Source organism: Musca domestica, unplaced genomic scaffold (genome assembly GCF_030504385.1).
Source record: "Musca domestica strain aabys unplaced genomic scaffold, Musca_domestica.polishedcontigs.V.1.1 27, whole genome shotgun sequence".
NCBI classification, from domain to species: Eukaryota; Metazoa; Arthropoda; class Insecta; order Diptera; family Muscidae; genus Musca; species Musca domestica.
In genome coordinates, this window is record NW_026712286.1 from 2209013 (window position 1) to 2230151 (window position 21139).

Here is a 21139-nt window from a genome sequence, read left to right on the forward strand (position 1 = left end):
AATTGAAATAAATTTCCTTCTAGTTCATTCCAATCATGCAAAAAGGTACGATTTACAATATGGCAGAATGTAATCATAGAAAATTCAATTTCCTAAATGATCTAAAAAAATAGGTGATAATCCTACTAAAAATGCCGATGATTTGAAAAATATGGCGTCTTGGGAAGTCCGCATCATCGCCTATCTACGGGTGAAATTAAAAAACTGCAACCAACTTCAGACTGCTGTCATTTCAAGCGTTTGACTTTGTGCGCCTTAACAACCTTGAAAATCCAATTTTAATCTCTTTTTAATTTTTTCACACTTTGTTTTCAATCAACTACAACTTTTTCTCATCTCTCTATAACTTTTCCCTCTCTTCAAATGTTTAGAGCATTATCCACATTTAAAGCATATGACACTTTCTCTTAATTTTTGTATAGCAGCAACAAATCAACATTCACACATATTTATTTATTTTATTAACTTGATTTGTTAACTAAGCTATAGAATACTGATGTTGCATTTTCAATTCAATTTAAATTCTCCCTTGAATTAACTTTTTTCCTATGTTGCCCACCACTGATTAAGATTCGTGTTTGTTTTTGTAATGAGAGCAATGCACCCCACTCAGCCAAAAATTGAGCAATGAAACCCGTTAGTTTTTTTGGAACATTCCCCGTTTTTTATCAAATATTTAAATTTTTGGTGTAATTCTTATTTAATTTCAATTTTTTTTCTAAATTTGTTGATAATTTTTTATGCTATCTTAAGCCCTGTGGCTGTCAATAAGCTTCTTACTGTCTTCTGTCAAAGTATCCCCAGCAACTCCCAAATAAACCCCATTAAAAAGAAGTCAATTTAAGTTTTTTTTTCAATTTTTATTGTTTTTTATTTATTGTTGTATGTTGTGTTTTTGTTGTTGTAATGTTTACAATTTATATCGTGTCTCTTTATTACTTTTTCGTTCAATTTGCGCGCGTGTGTGTGAGTGTGTGGGGCACGTGTAGGCTTACCACCCACACACACGCACACATTCAAAAATTGAACAATACAAATACCAACATGAATGTATGTAATATAAAAATATTTTAAATATAGTACGTTACAAATAACATAATATTCTACAAAAGAGAAATTAATAAAAGAAATATATTTACGATCTCGTTTTGGATTTTTCTTTAGATTTTCCATTATTTTTATTCTTCTTTACTTCATCACTTCATCATCTTCTTCTTCTACTACTCAGTATTTTGATAAACAAAATTTGTTCACTTCTCGTTATCATCATGTTTTTGTTATTTTTGTTTTTTAATAAAATTAACACAGCATTGACTTTGGACCATTTACCCACTTCCGCCCCTCCCTTGATTTGGGTTGGGCGAGATGGGGGCAATGGCCAAAAGCCGAACTAAAAAGTCTTTGCAAATTGAGAAATAAAAAAATATGTTTATATTATTGTTGTAACAAACAAAAAATAATAAAAATAATAATAAAAAACAAACTAAAAAATTTAAAAAAATATGTTTCAAAAGATTTCGAAAAATTGGAAATTATTTACAAAGTTCAAATGACATTGTTTTGGGAGAAATGTTCTCATTTTTTTTAAAGAAAAGAAACGGGAAAGACGTGTGTATGTGTTCGATTGTTGGGCGGGGAGACGACAGGGTCTGGGAATGGGAAAGGGCGGGGAAACCCATTTTCGTGGGAAGGTAGGTCTAGTTGTTGTTTAAGTTAGAGAAAATGTCTTATGGTGCTTAGTAGTTATAGTAGGGTAGGGGGGGCTTGGCTGAATTTTTAAGTTATAGCTGACTTAGAAGAAACCATCACCGGTGGGGTCATTCACCCATGGGTAGTTGTTGGGACATCTTACGCAGGTCTGCAAGTTGATGGTTTCACCGGGAATTTCCTTGGAAGTCAACTTGCAGGCATTGGGCACCCAGCAGGCAGGCTTGCCTTCGACGCTGCACTTCTCCCTCCAGGGTTCGAAGTTCTTGACTTCACTGATGGTGCGTGGGTTCTGCATCCATTGGATGACCTGGGTCATGGTAACGAAGTAGACATCATTGTGGTTGGCCAAGATTTCATCGATCCAGTACAAGAAGGCATCCAAGAATTCGGGATTGTTCTTCAACCAGGCGGCGTGGAAGTACAGACCAAGTGGGGCACGATTTTGATCGTAATGGCGATCGAAGTTGTGGTTCAAGAAGTTGTAGAACTGGTCACCGGTCAAAATGTTGGAGCAGGAGTCAACCATAGCGCAACCGGGCAAGTATTCATCGTTGGTGGGATCTTCACGACGATCCAATTCGTTCATGACCATTTCCCAGACAGCGTGAGAACGGGTGGGGCAATTCTGCAAGTTACCATGACAACGATGGGGCATACGGAAGTACATGGTGTATGGCCATAGTGGGGGGTTGGACAAGGGAGCGGTGATGGTGGAATCGTACAAAAAGGCCTGTTCTTCCATCATGGTGAATTGGTTGTTACCACCGACACGCAAGTAGGGAGCACGGACACCGACGACGGAGTTATCGGTGATGTTGGAGAATTTCTCAACAATGATACGCATACCGGCCATTTCCTTGGCCCAGTCATCGACGGTGGCATTGGACCAGAAACGTTCTTCGTCATTGTGGCTGTGGAAAGGGGAGAAAGGAAGAGAAAAAAATTGGAAATTAAAAAAGGGCATAAAAAGGGAGATTTTGAGAGAACCATTTTCGACCAAAAAGAGAACCGACGAAAATGCATTTGTGTGAAAAAAAGAGAATGTGAAAGAGAAAAAGAGTATGTCAATGCAATGTATTACAAAAATCTAAACATTTGTTCTCTTTGCTATGCTTGACATGTACATTCAGGTCGTAAATGAACTATCGTGACGATTCTGCCGCAATTTATGCAAAAAAGGCTCCACATATGGTCAAAATGTAAAAATTTACCATGTTAAAGAGAAAGACTCCATGGAGTGAAATCAGGGTCTAACCATTTATTTATTTAATGTTTTTCGGTTTTTTTATATTTCTTAGTTTGAAAACCCGACCAAAATAAATATTTTGGGTATTTTCCCCCTTTGGGTATTTTTTGGTATTTGCCCCTTAAATTCTATTTTCTACTTACGTAATGGAGTGGACAGCGATTTCATGACCCTTGCGGGCGGTTTCTTGGACAGCCGAGTAGTTGGTGTATTTGTGGGAAACAAAGTAGGTGGCCTTGATGTCACAGCCGTTGGGATTCTTGCGGCCCTTGAAGATTTCCTTGTACAATTCAATGTTGTTGTTGTTGATGGCATCATCGAAGGTGATGGTGATCATCATGGGAACATCCTTGGCTGGCAAATCACCGGGAATGGCGGTACCATCTTCCGAGCAGAAACAATCGGGCAAGACACAGACAGTGGGGTCACAGGGAGGAGCGCGATTGGGATCGTTTTCAATGTCTGGAAAAATACAAGAAATAATTAAATTTTTTATTAGTTGGCCTCATTTTGTGTTCAATAAAAAAAGATACATGAAATGACAGAGATGCAGAAGTTCATTAAACTTTTTGTTAATTTAAGTTTATTTGCATTTTGTTGTTGAGGAAAAACAAAATAAACAACCATGCCTTGCCACGAATGACCATCTCATCGCCATTGGTGCGCTGCTTGGTTTTTCGGTGAATGGACATGTGAGCGGATGATGTTTTTTTATTTGTTTTTGGAATTTGTACCGTTATACGGCAGAGCCGCCGTTTGGTAATGTGTTAAACGAAACTGCAGCTCATTTTTCCAACTAAATGCCAATGAACTCTTGTATTTTTATGTGAGTTTTTTTTTAAATTTTTGTTTCTTCATGTCATCATTGCCGCTGTTCGTGATTGTGGAACAGACACTCAGCCATAAAAGTGCATCCTCAAAACAACAACACCAACAGAGGGCATTGGCAACCAGCCTACCACCAACACCAACATTGTTTTGTTACACCCAAATAATTCACACCGTTAATTGCCGACAATGCAATTTGCATTACGTGAGTGAGTGAACGTCAATGAGTGAGTAATGAACTCTCAGGTGTGTTATTCTCTTCTCCTCTTCTTTCTGTGTGGTGTGTGTGTGTTTTGGTGTGGCCCACATTAGATTTTTCCAAACAATTAATAATGACGTCAAATAAACTAGGCAAATGATTGTCACATTACTCCCCCGTCAACATAAAAATTTAGGTTCTCTTCCTCCCTCTCTATCTCTCTTTATATTTGTTTCTCTTACAAACAATGGGTGCGTATTGTATTTTGATTTCTATCAATTATGAATTCCTAACATGTCTTGGCGGCCAAATACCAGTGACAGTTAGTTAGGCGGGCATGTGCGTTGAAAACAAAACTAAAAACAAAAACAACAACAAAATGTATTTCCTTTGCCATGCAAGTGCCGTTAGCCAAACAACGGTTAGTTAATTAACTTGCCAAGTGTGTTAGACATTTTTAGAGCGGCATTCAGGTCAAGTGGAAAATCCTTTCCTTTCGTTATTGATTTGCCGTTTGAAAAAGATAAATATTTGTGTTGGATCATCACCATCATCGCCATTATCATTGGCAAATGTAAATGAATTGCAAACATTGCACTTTTACTTGGAGTTTGGCATTTGGGTGCGTGTATTGTTATTTCGTATTTTGCCAATCACTCTAATTTGTTATGTTCAACAGGTTTTGTTTCTCTTTTGTTGGGTTGTTTCTTTTTTTTTTTGCGAAAGTTCAAGTTTCTTTTGTTATGTCTGCGCGCAAAAAAAAATGGAGGTAATTTACAATCAATTGTAAATTTCCTCTGTTGTGCGATGGCCATATGGATGGATTTGTGGCGTGTGGTTTAGTGTGGGGTGTTTACATTGCCATTTGCGTGCTTTGCAATTTTAATTGTGAATTATTTGGTAGGTGCTTTCAGAAAAATGGCTTTTTTTGGGAAGCGTATTTGATGTATTTATAGAAATGTTGATATTGATTTGAAATACGAAGATATTGAGGCAGGATTTTAACTTAAGAAATATGAATGTTATATAATTTAAGCAAATAACTTCCATAAAATAATTGTCATCTCTTCACCAAAAATATAAAATTGGAAATATTTTACGATAAAATTCAATTGGAATTTTGTTCTCTTATTATTAGGAATTAAAAAATGGTCAGCAACCAAAAAACTATATTTTTTTGTAAAATATTGGCATTTAAGGCCTAATATTTAAATTATTTTTTAGTCATTTGCTTTCAGTCTCCATAATGGTGATTACATGACAGTTATTATTGCATATGGGAGCGACTTTTATTTAGTGTAGCACATGTGAGCGCTTTTGCTAGATGTTGGTGCATGTCTCTAATTGTGCATATCCACACCAAAATGCGTTCCAGGACGCGAATAAAACTATTATTATTGAAATTTTTTTTAACTTTTTATTCCTAAAAACAAAATACCGTCAATTTTCTACAAAGAAGCAAAAATGACGATAAATGAAATGAAAAATGTTCTTAATTCATTCTCCAAAAAACAAATCATTAAGGCTGCACTAAATTTATTTTTCTCCATTCCTCTGGCGATAAAATCTTCAATTATAAAACATTTCTTTTGACATTTTCCATTTGTCATACATGCACTGCGCATAGTTTGTGATATAATCTTCATGATCTCCCGTGTTCTCTTCTGCATATAAATTATTTAAAGAGGTACGTATTATCATTTTTAATTCATCTTAAAGAACTTTTTGCTGAATAATTATTTTCAAAATGACTCATATGAGTTTTTTAATAACCACTTGAAAAAACTGAATTTGTTTTCTTGAAAAGATTTCTTATCAAAAAGAAAAAAAATCGCAAATCATGTCAGGTGTGACTCGTTTTGTGCCGCAACAAAGGATGGCTTGATGTGGCGTTTTCTTTTCCAAAAAAATTTATTATGCCATGCAGGTTGTTTGGGCTATACATAAGCTCTTATCTCTGGCATAATGTGATCTTTTGAAATGCACAATAACAACAACAAGCGAAAACAGATCGTTATTTAAACGACACAAGTTTCGGAATGACACACGAAATTTACTTTTCATGAAACTTTTAATGGTTTCTTTGCAATTCCCGGCTTTCGATGAAGATTATTTTGACAAAAAAAAAAAAAAAAAGAAGTGAAGTAAATTTTAAATTTCATTGCACGCTTTTGTCAAAAATAAAAAAGAAACAGAAAATGTTATGTCACAGCAAGTGAAGGTGTAGAGAAGTGGGGTAATTGAAATGGCACACTCACACCACCTGTTGGATTATAAATTTGTCAAAGAAATAAAACCAAATGTTTTATAATCGTCCGACCAACCAGGCTTTCAATGGAATTTACTTCAGTTCACACTTGGATATTTAAAGAAACAAAAAAAGCAATGACATCATTTGAACAACAAGTTGGAGTTTTAACCTTAAGCACAAATTAAGCTAAATTATTGGATTTGAAATTAATGTTCTGACATATGTTGCCCAGATCATCTTTAAAAAAATTTCCTATAATTTTGAAACCATTAATCACAATTGATGTGTTATGTGAAAAGGAAGTTTTAAATCAAAAACCCAAGCACTTTAATTTAATAACCACTTTTGACTTAGAGGTTTTATTATTTGTTATTTGGGGATTTTTTTCTCCAAAATTTATTATTGTTGTGGAATTTGTTGGCTTTTGTTTTCGGTTTTTAATAACCACTTATGTACTTTGCTTGTTTTTTTTTTTCATTCCATTTTAAAGTTATAAACAAATATTTGTTTTGTTATTCGCTATTATTTTTTAACTAATTGAGCATTTATGTTCAACAATTGTTTAATAATTTATGGTTTATTGCCAAGTGCCTTATGTTGGTTGTTTGGTGTTGGCCACTTATTATTTTTTTCGCAATGCCAATTATTGCTCGGCGATGGTAGATGGATGGATGGATTGAGCCACCTCGAAAAAATAAAACTCCAAAACAAAGTATTATTAAAAAAAACAGCAGCAGCAACACAAAAAAAATACTGTAACAAATTTTAAGCGTGAAAATCCAATTTTTTCCCCAACAAGCGCAACACCTTGTAAATGGTTTAATCATTTGCTAAGTTCGTTGTGGCTTCCTTTTGTATAAAAATTGTTGTTGGAACGCTTCACTAAAAACATAATCATCAATTTTGAACGAGCGGAAAGGCAGTGGCGTATATGTGAAAATGCGAAATGGGAGAAGTTTTAAAATGATGTTTGAAACATGGTTCCACAATCTGGACTCCACAGAAATGAGAGAGTCCAAAAAGAGATCAATTTCAAAATTGGGATATAGACTAGAATCTGAAGCGAAATTCGAAGAATTGTTGGGGTAATAAAGGTGAGAGTACATGAAAGGCATTTTGACTGGCTTAAGTCATCGGCAGGCTTCTTTGTAGGTTGACTTAAGGTGAGAATACATTAAACGCTATTCTGACTGGCTTAAGTCATCGGTTGGCTTTTTCGTAGAGGAACAAAGGAGTTTTAGGTTGACTTAGTTCGATTTTGGCCCTATGCTCCATTGATCTTTTCCGAAGAAGATAACTCCGATAACTTAAGCCAGTCAAAAAAGCGTCTTATGTATTCTCACCTTAAGAACCGATTGTCGTATGGTGTGTTCCCGCACTTTTTCAATGATACAATTGTGAATGAGAAGGAGAGAGAGAGAGAGAGAAATGTGAAATTAACTCCTAGATTACATCTTTACCAAGAAATTATGGGACAAACAAGTCAAAATGTCAAAACTAGATGGCAGTAGTTTAAAAACAGCTGGCAATGATGCTACTATTTTTTACACGAAAAATTTTTTCTAGTAATTTTTAAGAGCGTAATTTCTGAATGTTTTCTTCTAAAATACAAGTTTTATTCCAAAGAAATGTGAAATTAGATCAGAGAGAATTATTTTACCCATGAAGTACTAGAATCGAGAAATTTGATTAAAAAATCAAAACTAGATGGCGCTATTTTAGAATCAGCATATGAGCCAATTAGAAACTGGGAATAATGCTACTATTTTCCCATGGTAGGAGAATACAGGTGCATTAACGCTTAGGAACATTGATATGTAAAACATTTTAAAATGTTTTTTTTTTCCAAAAATAAGTAGATTTTGTACAGGGTTTTTTATACGACACCAATCGCTAGCTTTTATGATATGCATTTTTCAGCAATTTTTATAATTCATTCAAAATGAGTTTGACAGTTCATTGTTCGTGCATTCTTCTACCATGTATTTTCTAGGAAGGAAGAGAAGGAATAAAATGCTCATTTCTTCATTATAGCATGTTTACATTTGAGTTGTTTGACTGTTTTTGTTTTTAAATCCAGTGAAGTGTAAAAGCATTATTATTTCAATAGAACGTTTGATACTTTGTTAATCATCTCCAGGGATGGAAACCCATAATTATGAACAAGAGTTGAAAGCGCATTTTTGGCATGTTTACATTTGGTTTTTTGCCGAACAAACCTTCTTTATAAGGTTTATTTGATTTTATAAAACCTGCTCTTATATTAATTTTCTGCAGGGATGGGAACAAATAATTATTAAAAGAATTTGAAAATCCATGTTTGAAACTAATAGTAAGTTTACATTTTTGTCGGCTTTATGAGGATTTTTTTGAAGCATTTGACAATTTAAATCTACTTAACTTTTTAAATCCAGTAAATTGATTTTCTGCAGGGTTGGCAACCCTGATTTATCAAAAAGAAATCTATGTTTAGAACTAATACTATGTTTACATGGGGCCTTTCTGTCGTGTTAACGGCCTTTTATGAGCATTTTTTTGACATATTTGCAATGGAACTGAAAGTTTAAATTCGCTGGGTTTATCAAATCCGATAAACCGTAATCTTGGCATAAAGTGTCACATTTTTTTTCTTTGATAAATTATCATTTTAAAAATCTGTCATTCTATCTTATAGTCGAGGAATGTATTCAAAACTAACTCAAGGATCCTCTTACAATCCCCTCTTTTAATCAAAAATACAAAAAACTCCTCATTCCTCACTGATTTTTTGAACATTTCACTTTCATTTTTCTTTTTCACATGGCTTTTTCAGTGTTTTGTTTTCAACATACATCCATACATATATCTGTATGTATTGCTCATTGATTATCGTGCCGACTGGCAGCTTGTTTTAGATATTATGTAATTTTTGTTTAAGCGTCTGTCTGTTCCGTTGATGTATCTCTGTGTGTAGCACCCAAAATGTGCTAATTTGTATTTTAAAGGTTTTGGGAGCAAGGTTAACCTGACTGTTTTTTGGCTGGGGATTGTTGGTGGTGCCGGTATTTGGCCATTACCGATACGAACATCAATATAATGAATATTCATGCTGAAGACATGGTTAATTTATTGTTAAGCTTTTTGAGGCAGCATGTTTGTTTTTTATGTGTTTTCATCTTAAAACAAAAGAAAAAGTGAAGATGATGTCGGATGGTATGCTGGCAATACCAGTTTTTTGAGGTAGGCTTACTTCACATGTCGTTTTTCTTCATCGTCTTCTCCTTCTTCTTCTTCTTTTTTGTAATCCAAGTTAAGTCATAAGCATAAAACGTCAGTCAGACCCACTTGTGAATGTCTATCTGGGCTGTGTTTCTCGTTTTTCTTTGCCTTAAAGAATAAATGTTAACCTGCATATGCAAACAACTTTTCCTTCACTTTTGTTTTTCATTTTTTTTTTCGTTTTTTTGTTTCTTCTTATTATGGCACAAACAAAAATGAAATTGTTTTTGTGTCTGTATTTTTGTGTGGAAAATTTAGGTCTCATATTCATTTACCATGCCATGCCATGCTATGCTATGCCACCATACCGGTTTATCACATTGCATTACCAGTGCATTTGTGGTTGAAATCAAGAAAATTCAGACCAAAAAACAAAATCTTGAAATTATTACAAATCAAGTCTTTTTTCAGTTGTTGTCTTCTACATCGATTTTAAAGTAATCTGCATGTGTGTGTGCGTCATGTTTTATAATAACTTTTGACCTTAATTCGTAATGGGTGGGGGGAGTGGGTGTCAACTTACCACAAGTGTTTTCATCGGAGCCATCGCTACAATCCTTTTCACCGTTACAGAACAAGCCACGTTCAATACAGTTACCATCACCGCAAGCCAAGAAACCATCCTGACACAATGGTTCATCGGTGTGGAGCAAAGGCTTGACACGACGTTCCTTGTTCTTGGATTTGCAGTTCTTGACGGACTCTTTCCAATCGCAAGTTTGCTTTTCAATATCGAAGTACAAACCGGCTGGACAACGAATAGCTTGGAGACCCTAGAAAATAGAACAAAAGAAAATGGAAAATGTAAGTATAAATATTAAAAAAATATATGTGATTGAGGATCAAGAAGGATTTCGGAATTCCGCCTAAAATTTAAATAGTTATGGACCAAAACTCCTCTTAAGTTATTTTGTAATATCAATCAAACCATGGTGGAAGCATACAGGTAGATGCATCAACGCTTGAGAACATTGATGCGTCAAAATTTTTAAAAAGTAGATTTTTAAATGTTTTTTTATATGACGCCAATCGGAGGTCGTTTTGATATGCATTTTTTCAACAATTTTTACAAATTTGAATAATTTTTCATTCAACATTTTCAATTCTAAAATTGGTTTGACAGTTCATTGTCCCAGCAGCTGTGTTGACACGTCTATCTATATTCTTCTACCATGAAAACAACCAAGGGTAATAGTATGTTTACATTAGAGTTTTTGCGCGGTTAACCTCTTTTATGAGAATTGACTATTTTTGCCAGATTGCCTGGTTATCAGCTGCGAAATACCCAAATTTTCGGGCAAATATTTTTGATATTTTATAGATAGACTACAAGAAATCAGATTAAAGTCAAAATCAGTTCATATTTCTTTATTATTTGTCAATTTTTCACATTTCGATTATAGTCAATAATATATTTTGACAGCTAAGCTGCCAATCAGCTGTGGTAAATGTAGCCATTTCATTGTGGCAAGGTAATAAATATGTTGTCTTTCTCTTTCTCTCTCTCTCTCTCTCTCTTAGTTGTTGTCTCTACCATGGCAAAATAATAAAAAAAAAAACCCAGACTACATATCAAAGTTATTTTATCTTATTTTGCTGCTTGTTTGTCTTTCGTACTGTTACATCATTCACAATAATGCATTTTGACAGCTAAACTAATAATCAGCTGAGATTTCATAATTCTAAATAGTTAATACAATTTTACATTGTTATGGGGAAAATGTTAAAAAGAAAGAGAGAGAGTCTCTGATTGAGACTCAAGTTTTTTGTCCGTAATTTCCTATTTCCTTTCTTGGAGAACTTTTTTTATTCACAATTTTTCTCTCTCTCTGAGTTACATTTATTTGTTTCTTTTTACTCACCGATGAGGTACATTGAATGACATCACGACAGTTATCGCCTTCACCGGCTACCAGACGGAACCATTCGCCGGCATCCTTGTCTTTACACAATTCCTTTTCGAAGGATTCTTCTTTCTTGGGTTCTTCAGTGCTGGCTTGACGTTTGACACGATCATAGCTTGAGGCCGAAGCTGGAAGAGAGAACAATAACAATAAATATTATATATATTAGAGAGAATATTATTATATATAAGAGATAACTATTAAATAGTTATAAACAATTTATATTTATTTAAAAAAAGACATTTTGGATATTTGTATTATACTTATGTTTTAAAGAGAAAATATTAAAAATATATAAAACTATTTATTTTATTTAAATAATCCATCTTTTTTTGTTAAAAAGTGAGAAATATTTAAAATATCTTGGCAAACAAATGCCAAAACTGTTGAAAAATATTCAATTTTTTATTTATTTATAAAATGTAGACTTTTTTAGATAATTTTGTTACGAAAATATTGAAATTATTATGTGAGTTTGAGAGCAAACAAAGTAGGTTAAATATATAATTACTATATTTTGTTGATGATAAAATTGCAGGCGTTTAATTGAAAACTAGGTTTCTAATGGCAAACACGTTAAAAAAATTGTCAGCTGTCAGGCCTTGTCCAGCCTTACCTTGCCATGTAAGCAGCCAGCTAGCTAACCAGCCATAACAGGCCCATATTCAAGAAAATAACAAAACAACGTGGTTTGAACTAAAGTTACGTTACGTTAACTTCCTGTTCGGGCGACATTCATTGCAATTGACCATATTTAACAGAAGAAAAAAAAAAGAAGTGAAAAAAACGGTAACACAAAACAACAAAGTGTGCGGATTTGGGCCCACAAATGTGTGTTACAACCTCCTGGCTCAATTAAAAATCCATTTATCAAATTAAGAAATAATAATCATTAAAGCCAAGCCAATGAAAACAATTACTCGGTTCATGCTGTAGCACAACCCACCCCTCCACCTAAATGAAATTGACTTAAAATTTTGTATCCAAAACAAATAACACTTTGACATTTCCCAGAGCGCACCAAGAAAGAAAGAATGCCAACAAAAAACCCAAATACCAGAAACAATTAAATGCATGTTTGTATTATTTTTTATTTTATTTTTCTGGGCAGGTAATAGAATCAGGCCATTAGCTTGGCAACAAATCGCATTTTGTTGTCTAGCACCACCACCACCACTTTCCACTGGTTTCAATGGTGGATTCTGGTTCGATTGCTTTTTTTGAGACCAATAGCAAAATTTGCATAAAACGTTAAGTTATTCACAAAGCGAATAAATGCATGTGGCAATTGGCTATAAATATAGATTTTTTATATTCTAGCTCCATTATGAATAAAAGAATGGACGGACAGCTGATTGTTGGCCGGGTGCCATGTGCTTAAATTGCAGGGTTGGAAGATAAGATGTTGTGTTTTTGTGGAGGAAAAGGTACTGTACAATCATGTCATTTATAAACTATGATTTGGGCATTTTTTTTCTACATTTATAAAAATTGTGGGATTTGTAGGGTTTTACATATAATTAAATGCAGTTTTGTATATTTTGATATTAAATCCTAATGGGACTTTTAGGTCTTTTTATAATAAATAAACAAAATTATTGGTTCCATCTTGCGTTGGAATGATAGTTATAAATAACGCATTAGTGTGGCAACTCTTGTGCTGAGAGAGAGAGAAACTACATTTCTTCTTCTTTTTACAATAATATCGATTGAGGCGAGCATAATCGATAAAGGTATTATCAAAGAGAAAACTAATAAATCGATGTTCTTAAGGATACATTATTTATTTTTATTAAAAAAAAATTAATTGGCCAAAATGTGTAAACACTAATTTGTTGATAATTTAAGAATACTAAGAGAAAATCGTTTCTGCTTTAAGTGTGTTATATATTTATGTCTAAATCAATCCAATGATGTATCGGTTCATATTGTGAAAAGGAAATAAGTTATTTTTTAAAGAAAACAAGTACCTTTACTTGTTTCATTAATAATTCCCATCCCTGTTATGCAAGTGTGGTCATTGTGGCTGTGTATGATTTATTTTATTTTTATTCACATTTGGCCAAAATACATGTGTTCCACAATTGCCCATGGCTATCGGATATGAAATCCTTACAGAATCTCTTTTAAGGTCTTAGTAATGCATATCCAGCCCTGCTTTTCCATAGCTCACTAATTACCCCCAACTATGCAAGGAATTTTTAGGGAATTGGTCATTACATGTTTATTTCTCTTGGTCCGTATTCGTTTGACATTATTGAATGGTAGGTAAGTTGTTGACTTGGCCACTTATGGGAGATTTATTTTCATTGGAGAACAAAAACAACAACAACAGCAGAGAGTTGTGTTTCAATGATGCATGACTTTGTGGCTGATGGATGTATGAACGAACGAGCGTTTTTTTTTACAGCTATATGGTGTTGAGATGATGATGGCTGGCTGGCTATGGCTTTGGTAGGTCCGCTTATAGCAAGTAACAACTTGTTGTTTTTTGTTTTTTTCCAATGGCTCTACAATTTCAAATGTCAAAGGGGTTTGTGTTTCTTTCTTTGCTGTTGTTGTAAATGTAATTCCACAGAAAATTACTATAAGCCATTTGGATGTTATTGTTGGAGATTATGCAGACAAATCTATTTATTTTTATATATGAATTATTACATTCATATAAGTGGCAGAGATATACAACTATCTTTTTGTAACATGGTATTTTGATATGACTTTTAGGCCTTTAGTTAAAAACGTTATGATTTTTGTTTGCTGTGCATTGTGGCGTTGGCGAAAAAAATGAAAGTTGTTTTGAAAACCACATTTTTAGGTTGTCATGCCTGCCAGCCCTGTCTCCCTGTACTGTAAGGCCAAAATCATCCCAGTTGTGCCATGGCTGTTGCTTGCCGAGTCCTTTTTTGGTGGCATACCAAGGTTGTTTACCATTCCTTTTTATTTCAAGTTGTTGTTGGGTTTTCTCATGGCTAAGGCATTGAATGTGGGCCCCAACTCTCTAGGGGGAATGTAATGGACTCTTTTTTGTGCTTTGCTTTGAATTTCGTAAATGAAAGTAATTGAGAGTAAGAAGTCCAACCATAAACAAAAAGCGCTCCCACAAAAACAAAAATTAAATTGCGCTTAATTGAAAGAGGGATCGTAAAAAGTACAACCTTCAACAAAAAGCGTTCCCACAAAAAATGTCAATTGAGCTCAAAATGTTATATTTCTTTTAATTAAAAGAATAGCAATTGGAATCAATAATTTGGAACCAGAAGACTTAGATGTTAGGGATGGCATTCCTCTCCGAGTCCTTTAGGTCTGATATACGAAATATCAAAGAAATGATTTGAGTTTGATTGCTCCTCTCGAATTATTAAAAAATTAATGAAATTAATTGAAAGAGAGATTGTAAAGAGTTCAATCTTAAAGAAAAAGCGTTCCCACAAAAATATACCATAACATAACATTTTATGTGGATTTTTAAATTAAATTCGAAACGTTGCTTTTTGACCTTTTCGATTTCAAAAATTTGGAGCAAAAATTCAAATTTTTTTTAAAATAAAAATGTTGGTCTTTTCCCTTTTCTGATCCCAAAATGGAATATGTTGTCTAAAATATTTTCAATGAGTTTCTATATTTATTTAAATATGTTTTTAAGGCTTTTTTATTCAAAGTGGATGTTTTTGTCGAAGGTTTTTATAAAAAATATCAGCACTTCCTTTGAAAAACTTTTGATCCTTTGAAAACCGTTATTTTTAAAATAAGGAATCTGCACCAGGTGGCGCTAAAATTTTTAGTAACGTCTTTCCTCTTTTACAGTAAAGATTATATTCCAATATTACTAATCTAATCGCTTTTAAGATTAAAAACTTAAATATCCCTACTTTTTCATAAAAAATTAAAATGTATGAATTTTATTACGTTATTTTACTATATAAATAAATAATATCTGTATGTATTTTTAAAAATTTGACTAATTTTGAAATTTTTGGCCATTATTTTTTGGATGAAAATTTAGATTTTTACTTTAACATTTTATTTTATTTATTATTTCAGTAATTGATTTTATTTTAAAACAAAATTAAATTACTTTGTGAATTATTTTTCTATCAAAATGTAGATTTTCACCTCAAAAATTTCCATCACTTTAAATTTAGCGTGAAATTTGTAAAACCAATCTCAGGAAAAAAAAGTACTTCAAACTTGCCTCACAATTGCCAGATTGTAGTTTCTTGCGAAATAAATAGCCATATTAAAAAATAACAAACAGGTTTGCATATTGCTTTCAAATTTTGAGGAATTATATAATTTTTAAATTTTTCCTTTACAAATATCCAAAAAGTATTTTTTTAATATAAATTTTCAATATATCTATTTTTTTATAAAAAAATACAAAATTACAACACTTTACTTACCAGCTGTAACAGCAACGGCTAAAACGGCAAAAACCACAAAAAGTTTTGCCATTTTGTGTGGAATGTTGGTTTTCTTAAATCTGGGGGTTTTTTGTTTGGTTTTTTGGTCTAAGTTAACACTTGAACTGTATATATATTTATTGAAATATATATTTGCACTATAACTTATGTGTAATTATTTTTTCTATTTTGATTTTTTTTTTTGAAAAATATCAAAATTTCTTATTAGTGGAATAAAGAAACAATGATCTTCAGCACAAGCGCACCAGCTGCAATTTGTCCTTCCGATCGGTATCAATGTTTCATTTACACTGACACTTTCAAACGCAGCACAGTAAAATTTCTCGAACTTCTTTTAAAAGTTAAAGAGCCAAAACCGATTTTCTTCTTCTTTTATTACAAAAAGTCGGAGTCGTATGCAAAAACACCAGCTAAAGCACAATACAACAATAGTGTTGAGGTGAAATACTTGGCGGCAGCGTTCACACACACGAACACACAGATGGACGGACGGTGGTGGTGGTGGTGGTGGGAATACGAGTCGAAAAGCTTTGGCGACTTGCTCAACGCAAGAGTAAGCGAGAGAGAACGAAAAGAGCACGCGCAACACACAACGAATGCTGGCAATTGAAGTTGTTTGTCCGCCTCGGTTTCGTTGGAGATCGCTGAGAAGGTGGTGGAGACGGAAAAGGAGGTTGCAGCCAGTTTCTGCCTCGGACTTATGTTGCGTTAGAAAAATGCAAATTTAACCGAAATAACATGGGCAGCTTGTTTTTTGTTGTTCGCAGCCCGATTTTATGGCTTTATTCAAATTCGGATTTGAAAAGGTTATAAAAATAGTTTAATGGGTTTTTCGCTTGAAGAAGCAGAACGACACTTGTTGGTTCGGTTTCACAAAAAACTACATAACGCGACGTGCCTCAGAACACGAGAGAGCGCCTTGCGCACGTCAGCAGGGTTTTTATAATCAAATGCAAGCCTTGCGGGTGAGGGGTAAAAAGTGGTGATCTATGGGCGGCTCTCTTGGCTCGCACAACGCATAGAGGTGAGTTGGGGCTCAAAAGTAGGGGCATTGAGCCCCTGAGATTTTCTCACACCCATACATAGGCACGGGTGAGACGAACAACCGCAAAACAACTTTGGTGGTGAGTTTTGTTGGTGTGTTGGAGTTGGCGTCGACGACGACGTTGACGTTGACGTCGGCGATTAAGTAATTCCCATAAAGTTTGTCTCTTAAGTCTTTTGTTTTATAATTTCTTCTTTGTGCAATCAATGCCCAGCCACCAAAGCTTTGTGGTTTTTGGTAGCAGAAAACATTGATCACACTTGTAATGTGAGAGAGACAAGCCAAAAACCAATTAAATGAGGTGGCATTTTTGTGTGCTTCTTCTTCTTCTTCGTAGCCGTGGTCGCTGTTGTTGTTATTGTTGTGGGTTGTTGCTGCTAAACTCGTTAACGGCAACAACAGCGCGCCACGTAAATGTGTAATGGCCCACCATAAACTAGCAATGAAATAATAAGGAACAGAATAGGTAATATTTTCCAGCCATTTATAGATCTTCCATGGGAGGTAAAATAAACATTAATCTCCTCTAATTGCTCCACATAAATAAAGTTCTAATAAGAAAACAATTAAATAAAATAAATCTTAAAAAAAGCTTAATACAATCTATAGCATCATAATTGATATCATTAGGGGTGGTGGCAACGGCAGCAGAAGCAGCAGCATCATCATCAGCCATTACCACCACATCAATAACCACAGCAGCAGTAACAGCAACAACAACAATCAAAACTGCCAACATGTTTGTCATCATCAAATAATAATCGAAAAAAAACCAAAAAAAAAAAGAAATAAAACTAGTTGGTTTTATAAGACGACCTTGATTTTAAATAAATCCTCAACAATTTATGTGTGTTGTTGTTGTTTTTTTTCTGAAACGTTGTCGTCGTTGTTGTTTTCTTATCTTTTTTGTAGATTTGTTTGCTTCGTTCCATTTTTGTTGTTAGCCATAAAAGTGTGCCACAATTTTTGACACTTTTTTTCTGTCTTTCTTTTTTGATCAAATGAAGAAGAAGAGCCATTTGGTTTGAAGAGAATATTCACACATCGCCACCATCGGAGCCAAATTTATTTTCATATGCAAATGCATTATAGTGAAGCAATCATATTATTTTATATGGCCATTAAAATATTATTTATTATTATAGTTTTTTTTTTTTATTTTAATTTGGTCTAAGGTGTGATATTTCTAAGATTGATAGTTTTTTATGAAAGAAAAAAACAAAAAAAAAAAAACGAAAACGTCAAAAGTGTATCAACCTTGAAAACTGTTTCAAATTGGCCTCTTTTTTTGGGATTTTACAACGAATTGTATGATGTGACTGGGGCGTTTCAAAATATTCTGAGATAAATTTTGCAAACAGGTGTGGCGTATAAATCCTCAATATTGATAAATCAAAATAGTCATGATTCCGGTGCACCGGATGCAGTTGGATAATAATTTTAAAACTTTATGGGATTCACGATTATTAAAGACCTGGAAGAGAGATATCAGAAAGCTGGAGTCTACATAGCCAGTTTTAGTTAAAAATATATTACATTTAATTACAATCGCTACCCATCTCTTAATATAAGATTCATCATTTTTATGTTCTCCATCGTTTTTAAATTTGTCATTCCGTTTACAAAGCCTTCAAATCATTTCCAGGACCCCAAGAAAAAAGTCTAACTTCGGCCGAACTTAACGTCTTTTTTGCTACTATTTTTTATAAACTTGGAAATTTTGTTATTTACACAAATCAAGGCCGTTTAAATATATCTCATCATTGCATTTATGATTGTTTAAAAATGTATCCTTTGTGGAGGAGGTAACAGAGGGAGTAGACAACAATTGAACATTTTTACATCAAATAATAAAATGTGTATATTGAATAGTGAAACCCAATAGCGCAGTACGTGATTTAATATTTTTGAAAATTATGACTATATTTCGAGAAGATACATGAGGTGTATCCCAATTTATTTATTTATCCATTATTATCTGAACTATTTTAATACCTTCCACTATTTTGAAGAAAATTTTAAATTTCCAAAAGAAAAATCGTAGAAAAATACATCTCAAATGATAACCTTTATATGGGAGACGTGTTCCTTCATAAGTGTTTTTTTTTCGTTGTAGTACCCTCTACGAACTTCGAATGCAAAATTTGAAACATTTCCGAAAAAATTTTTGCTAAAATCATCAAAATACCGAAGGTATGGTTATATATGGGCTATACGAAGACGTGGACCTTCTTTCACGATTTTTTATCATAGGCTCTAGTACCTATTACGAATTTTAAATACGAAATTTGAAATAATTCCATTAAAAAAATCATCGAAAAAATCATCGAAATATCAAATATTGGGAGGAACAGTTATATGGAGACTATATGAAAACGTGGAACTACATGACCCATTTACGAACTTAACCTGCCTACTAGCAACATACACATGTGAGCTAAATTTAAGCTTTCTATTTCAATTCGTTCGAAAGATAGAGAGATTGCAACAGACGGACAGACAGACAGGCGGACATTGCTAGATCGCAGCATGGCATGGAATCACATTCTGAGTCGATTTATGCATATCCGTCCGTCCGTCCGTCTGTCCATGTATTTTTGTAAAAAAAGTAAAGGTCGCATTTATTACCCGATTCAGATGAAATTGTGCACAAGTCATTTGTCTGACGAACCCTATTGAAATTGGAGATAATCGGTAAAAATTTAGATATAGCTCCCATAAAAATCCGTCCGATTTTCCGTTTATTGTACACCAAACGTGTAATATAAGTCCAAATGGGATGGAATTTGACGCTTACGACCAAATTGAGCCTGGAAACAAGTATGTCGTATTTGGTGAAAATCGGTTCAGACATAGCTATAGCTTCCATATATATTGTTCATCCTGTTTGTTATATTTTTTATTTGTTATGTGAAGCCCTACTACAAAGGGGTGTAGGGAGTAATAAGATCGGCCCGCCCCACTTTTAGACTTTCTTTACTGGTTTCTATAGAAAAAGATCCTACGAAGAACTATTCCTTTAAAAAGACTTCTTCAGAAAGTTGATATAGCAGAGGTCTTCTGTGAATGAAAGCCTGATAGGCATTTTTTAGACGGCAAGATATGGTACCCATTCCAGCATTTTTATGAAAATAAGTTTTTTTTAAATAAATATACCTTTAAAGGGTTGCGATAAAGAAAAAAGATTTGAAAGGTATTCTGTGGAAAATTCCCTTTAAACCAATTTTATAAGGAAATTACATTCATATTTTAAAATTTGAAACAGTACACAAGCATTTTAACAGAAAAAGGAGATCTACAAAGTCTTCAATATAGTGGCTATAGTCTTCAATAAATAGAAAATCATCAAGAGGTCTTCTCAAAGTGGAATGCATATTGTCAATCTTCTGTAGATAGCATACGTTTTATGGTTGAACTACAAACAAAATACCTTCTTTAAATATTCTGAAGAAAGAAAAGTGCATTTATTCACAGAACTTAGGTTATAAGTCTTATCTACCTACTAGTAAAGACCTTTCCTTCATTTTTCTATTCTTCCACAGATTGAAGGTCTCTTAAAGTTACTTTGCAGATGGAATCCTGTTGGGGAAAAGAAACAAAACATTTTATAACTCTTCTGCAAAAATCTGATATTTTCAATATTCCTTGTCATCTGCCACATTTTGTCCTCTATCCCTTTTATAGCAATATAACCTTTAATCGAAGTAAGATTTACAAAAACAAACTTAACAAAAAAGACATAAATCAAATCCCAACTCAACTGCAAATGGTCATGGCGATAGAAAAAGTTTATTATTTTTCTAAAATTTTAATTGATACCATCTAAGAAAAATACACAACCACAAGCTGGCACTTGTCAATGGGTTTTTTGTTTGTCTGTTTGTTTGTTTGTTTGTTTCATGATTAGGATGACTGGTAATAAGTTATTGGACAATTGGCTGTGGCTTTGTTCGGTGGTCAACGAAAATGCACCTGTAACCCATCTATTCGTGTGGTGTTGCATCCATGTGAGTAGCCTCTGTGGTTGACGTTGTGCCCACTCATCAAAGATATTTGGCTGAAGGCGATTTTTATTACACCTCGCTGTGACGACGACGATCGCATTTGGTGGTTGGGGGCTATATTTTGTTTACTTTGTTGGCGATTTAACCTCAGACAGACATAATTATTGTCAATCAAAAGACAGTCTGTCTGTCTGTCTGTCTGCCTGTCTGTCTTTTCGTTTGTCTGCCATTTAATCAGACAGTCAGCCGGTCTTTGTAGCTCGTCATTATTCT

General features: G+C 33.7%; 1 protein-coding gene across 1 annotated transcript; it reads right to left on the reverse strand.

The window, feature by feature from the left end:
• Positions 1–839: 839 nt before the first annotated feature.
• Positions 840–16246, reverse strand: LOC131803089 (chitin deacetylase 1). Its single transcript, XM_059124059.1, has 5 exons — positions 15797–16246; positions 11355–11524; positions 10016–10265; positions 3100–3418; positions 840–2621 (listed from the first exon to the last, which is right to left on the reverse strand). The coding sequence occupies exons 1-5, from the start codon at positions 15846–15848 to the stop codon at positions 1793–1795; spliced, it is 1620 nt and encodes a 539-aa protein (XP_058980042.1). The 5' UTR covers positions 15849–16246; the 3' UTR covers positions 840–1792.
• Between the last annotated feature and the right edge of the window lie 4893 nt (positions 16247–21139).

Excerpts from the sequence above, each read along its gene's own strand:
- LOC131803089 (XM_059124059.1), bottom strand. The coding sequence starts at position 15,848 with ATGGCAAAACTTTTTGTGGTTTTTGCCGTTTTAGCCGTTGCTGTTACA. Across the intron at positions 11,525-15,796 it reads AGCCGTTGCTGTTACAGCTG|CTTCGGCCTCAAGCTATGAT; the intron begins GTAAGTAAAGTG and ends TCTCTCTTCCAG. Across the intron at positions 2,622-3,099 it reads ATCGCTGTCCACTCCATTAC|CCACAATGACGAAGAACGTT; the intron begins GTAAGTAGAAAA and ends CCCTTTCCACAG.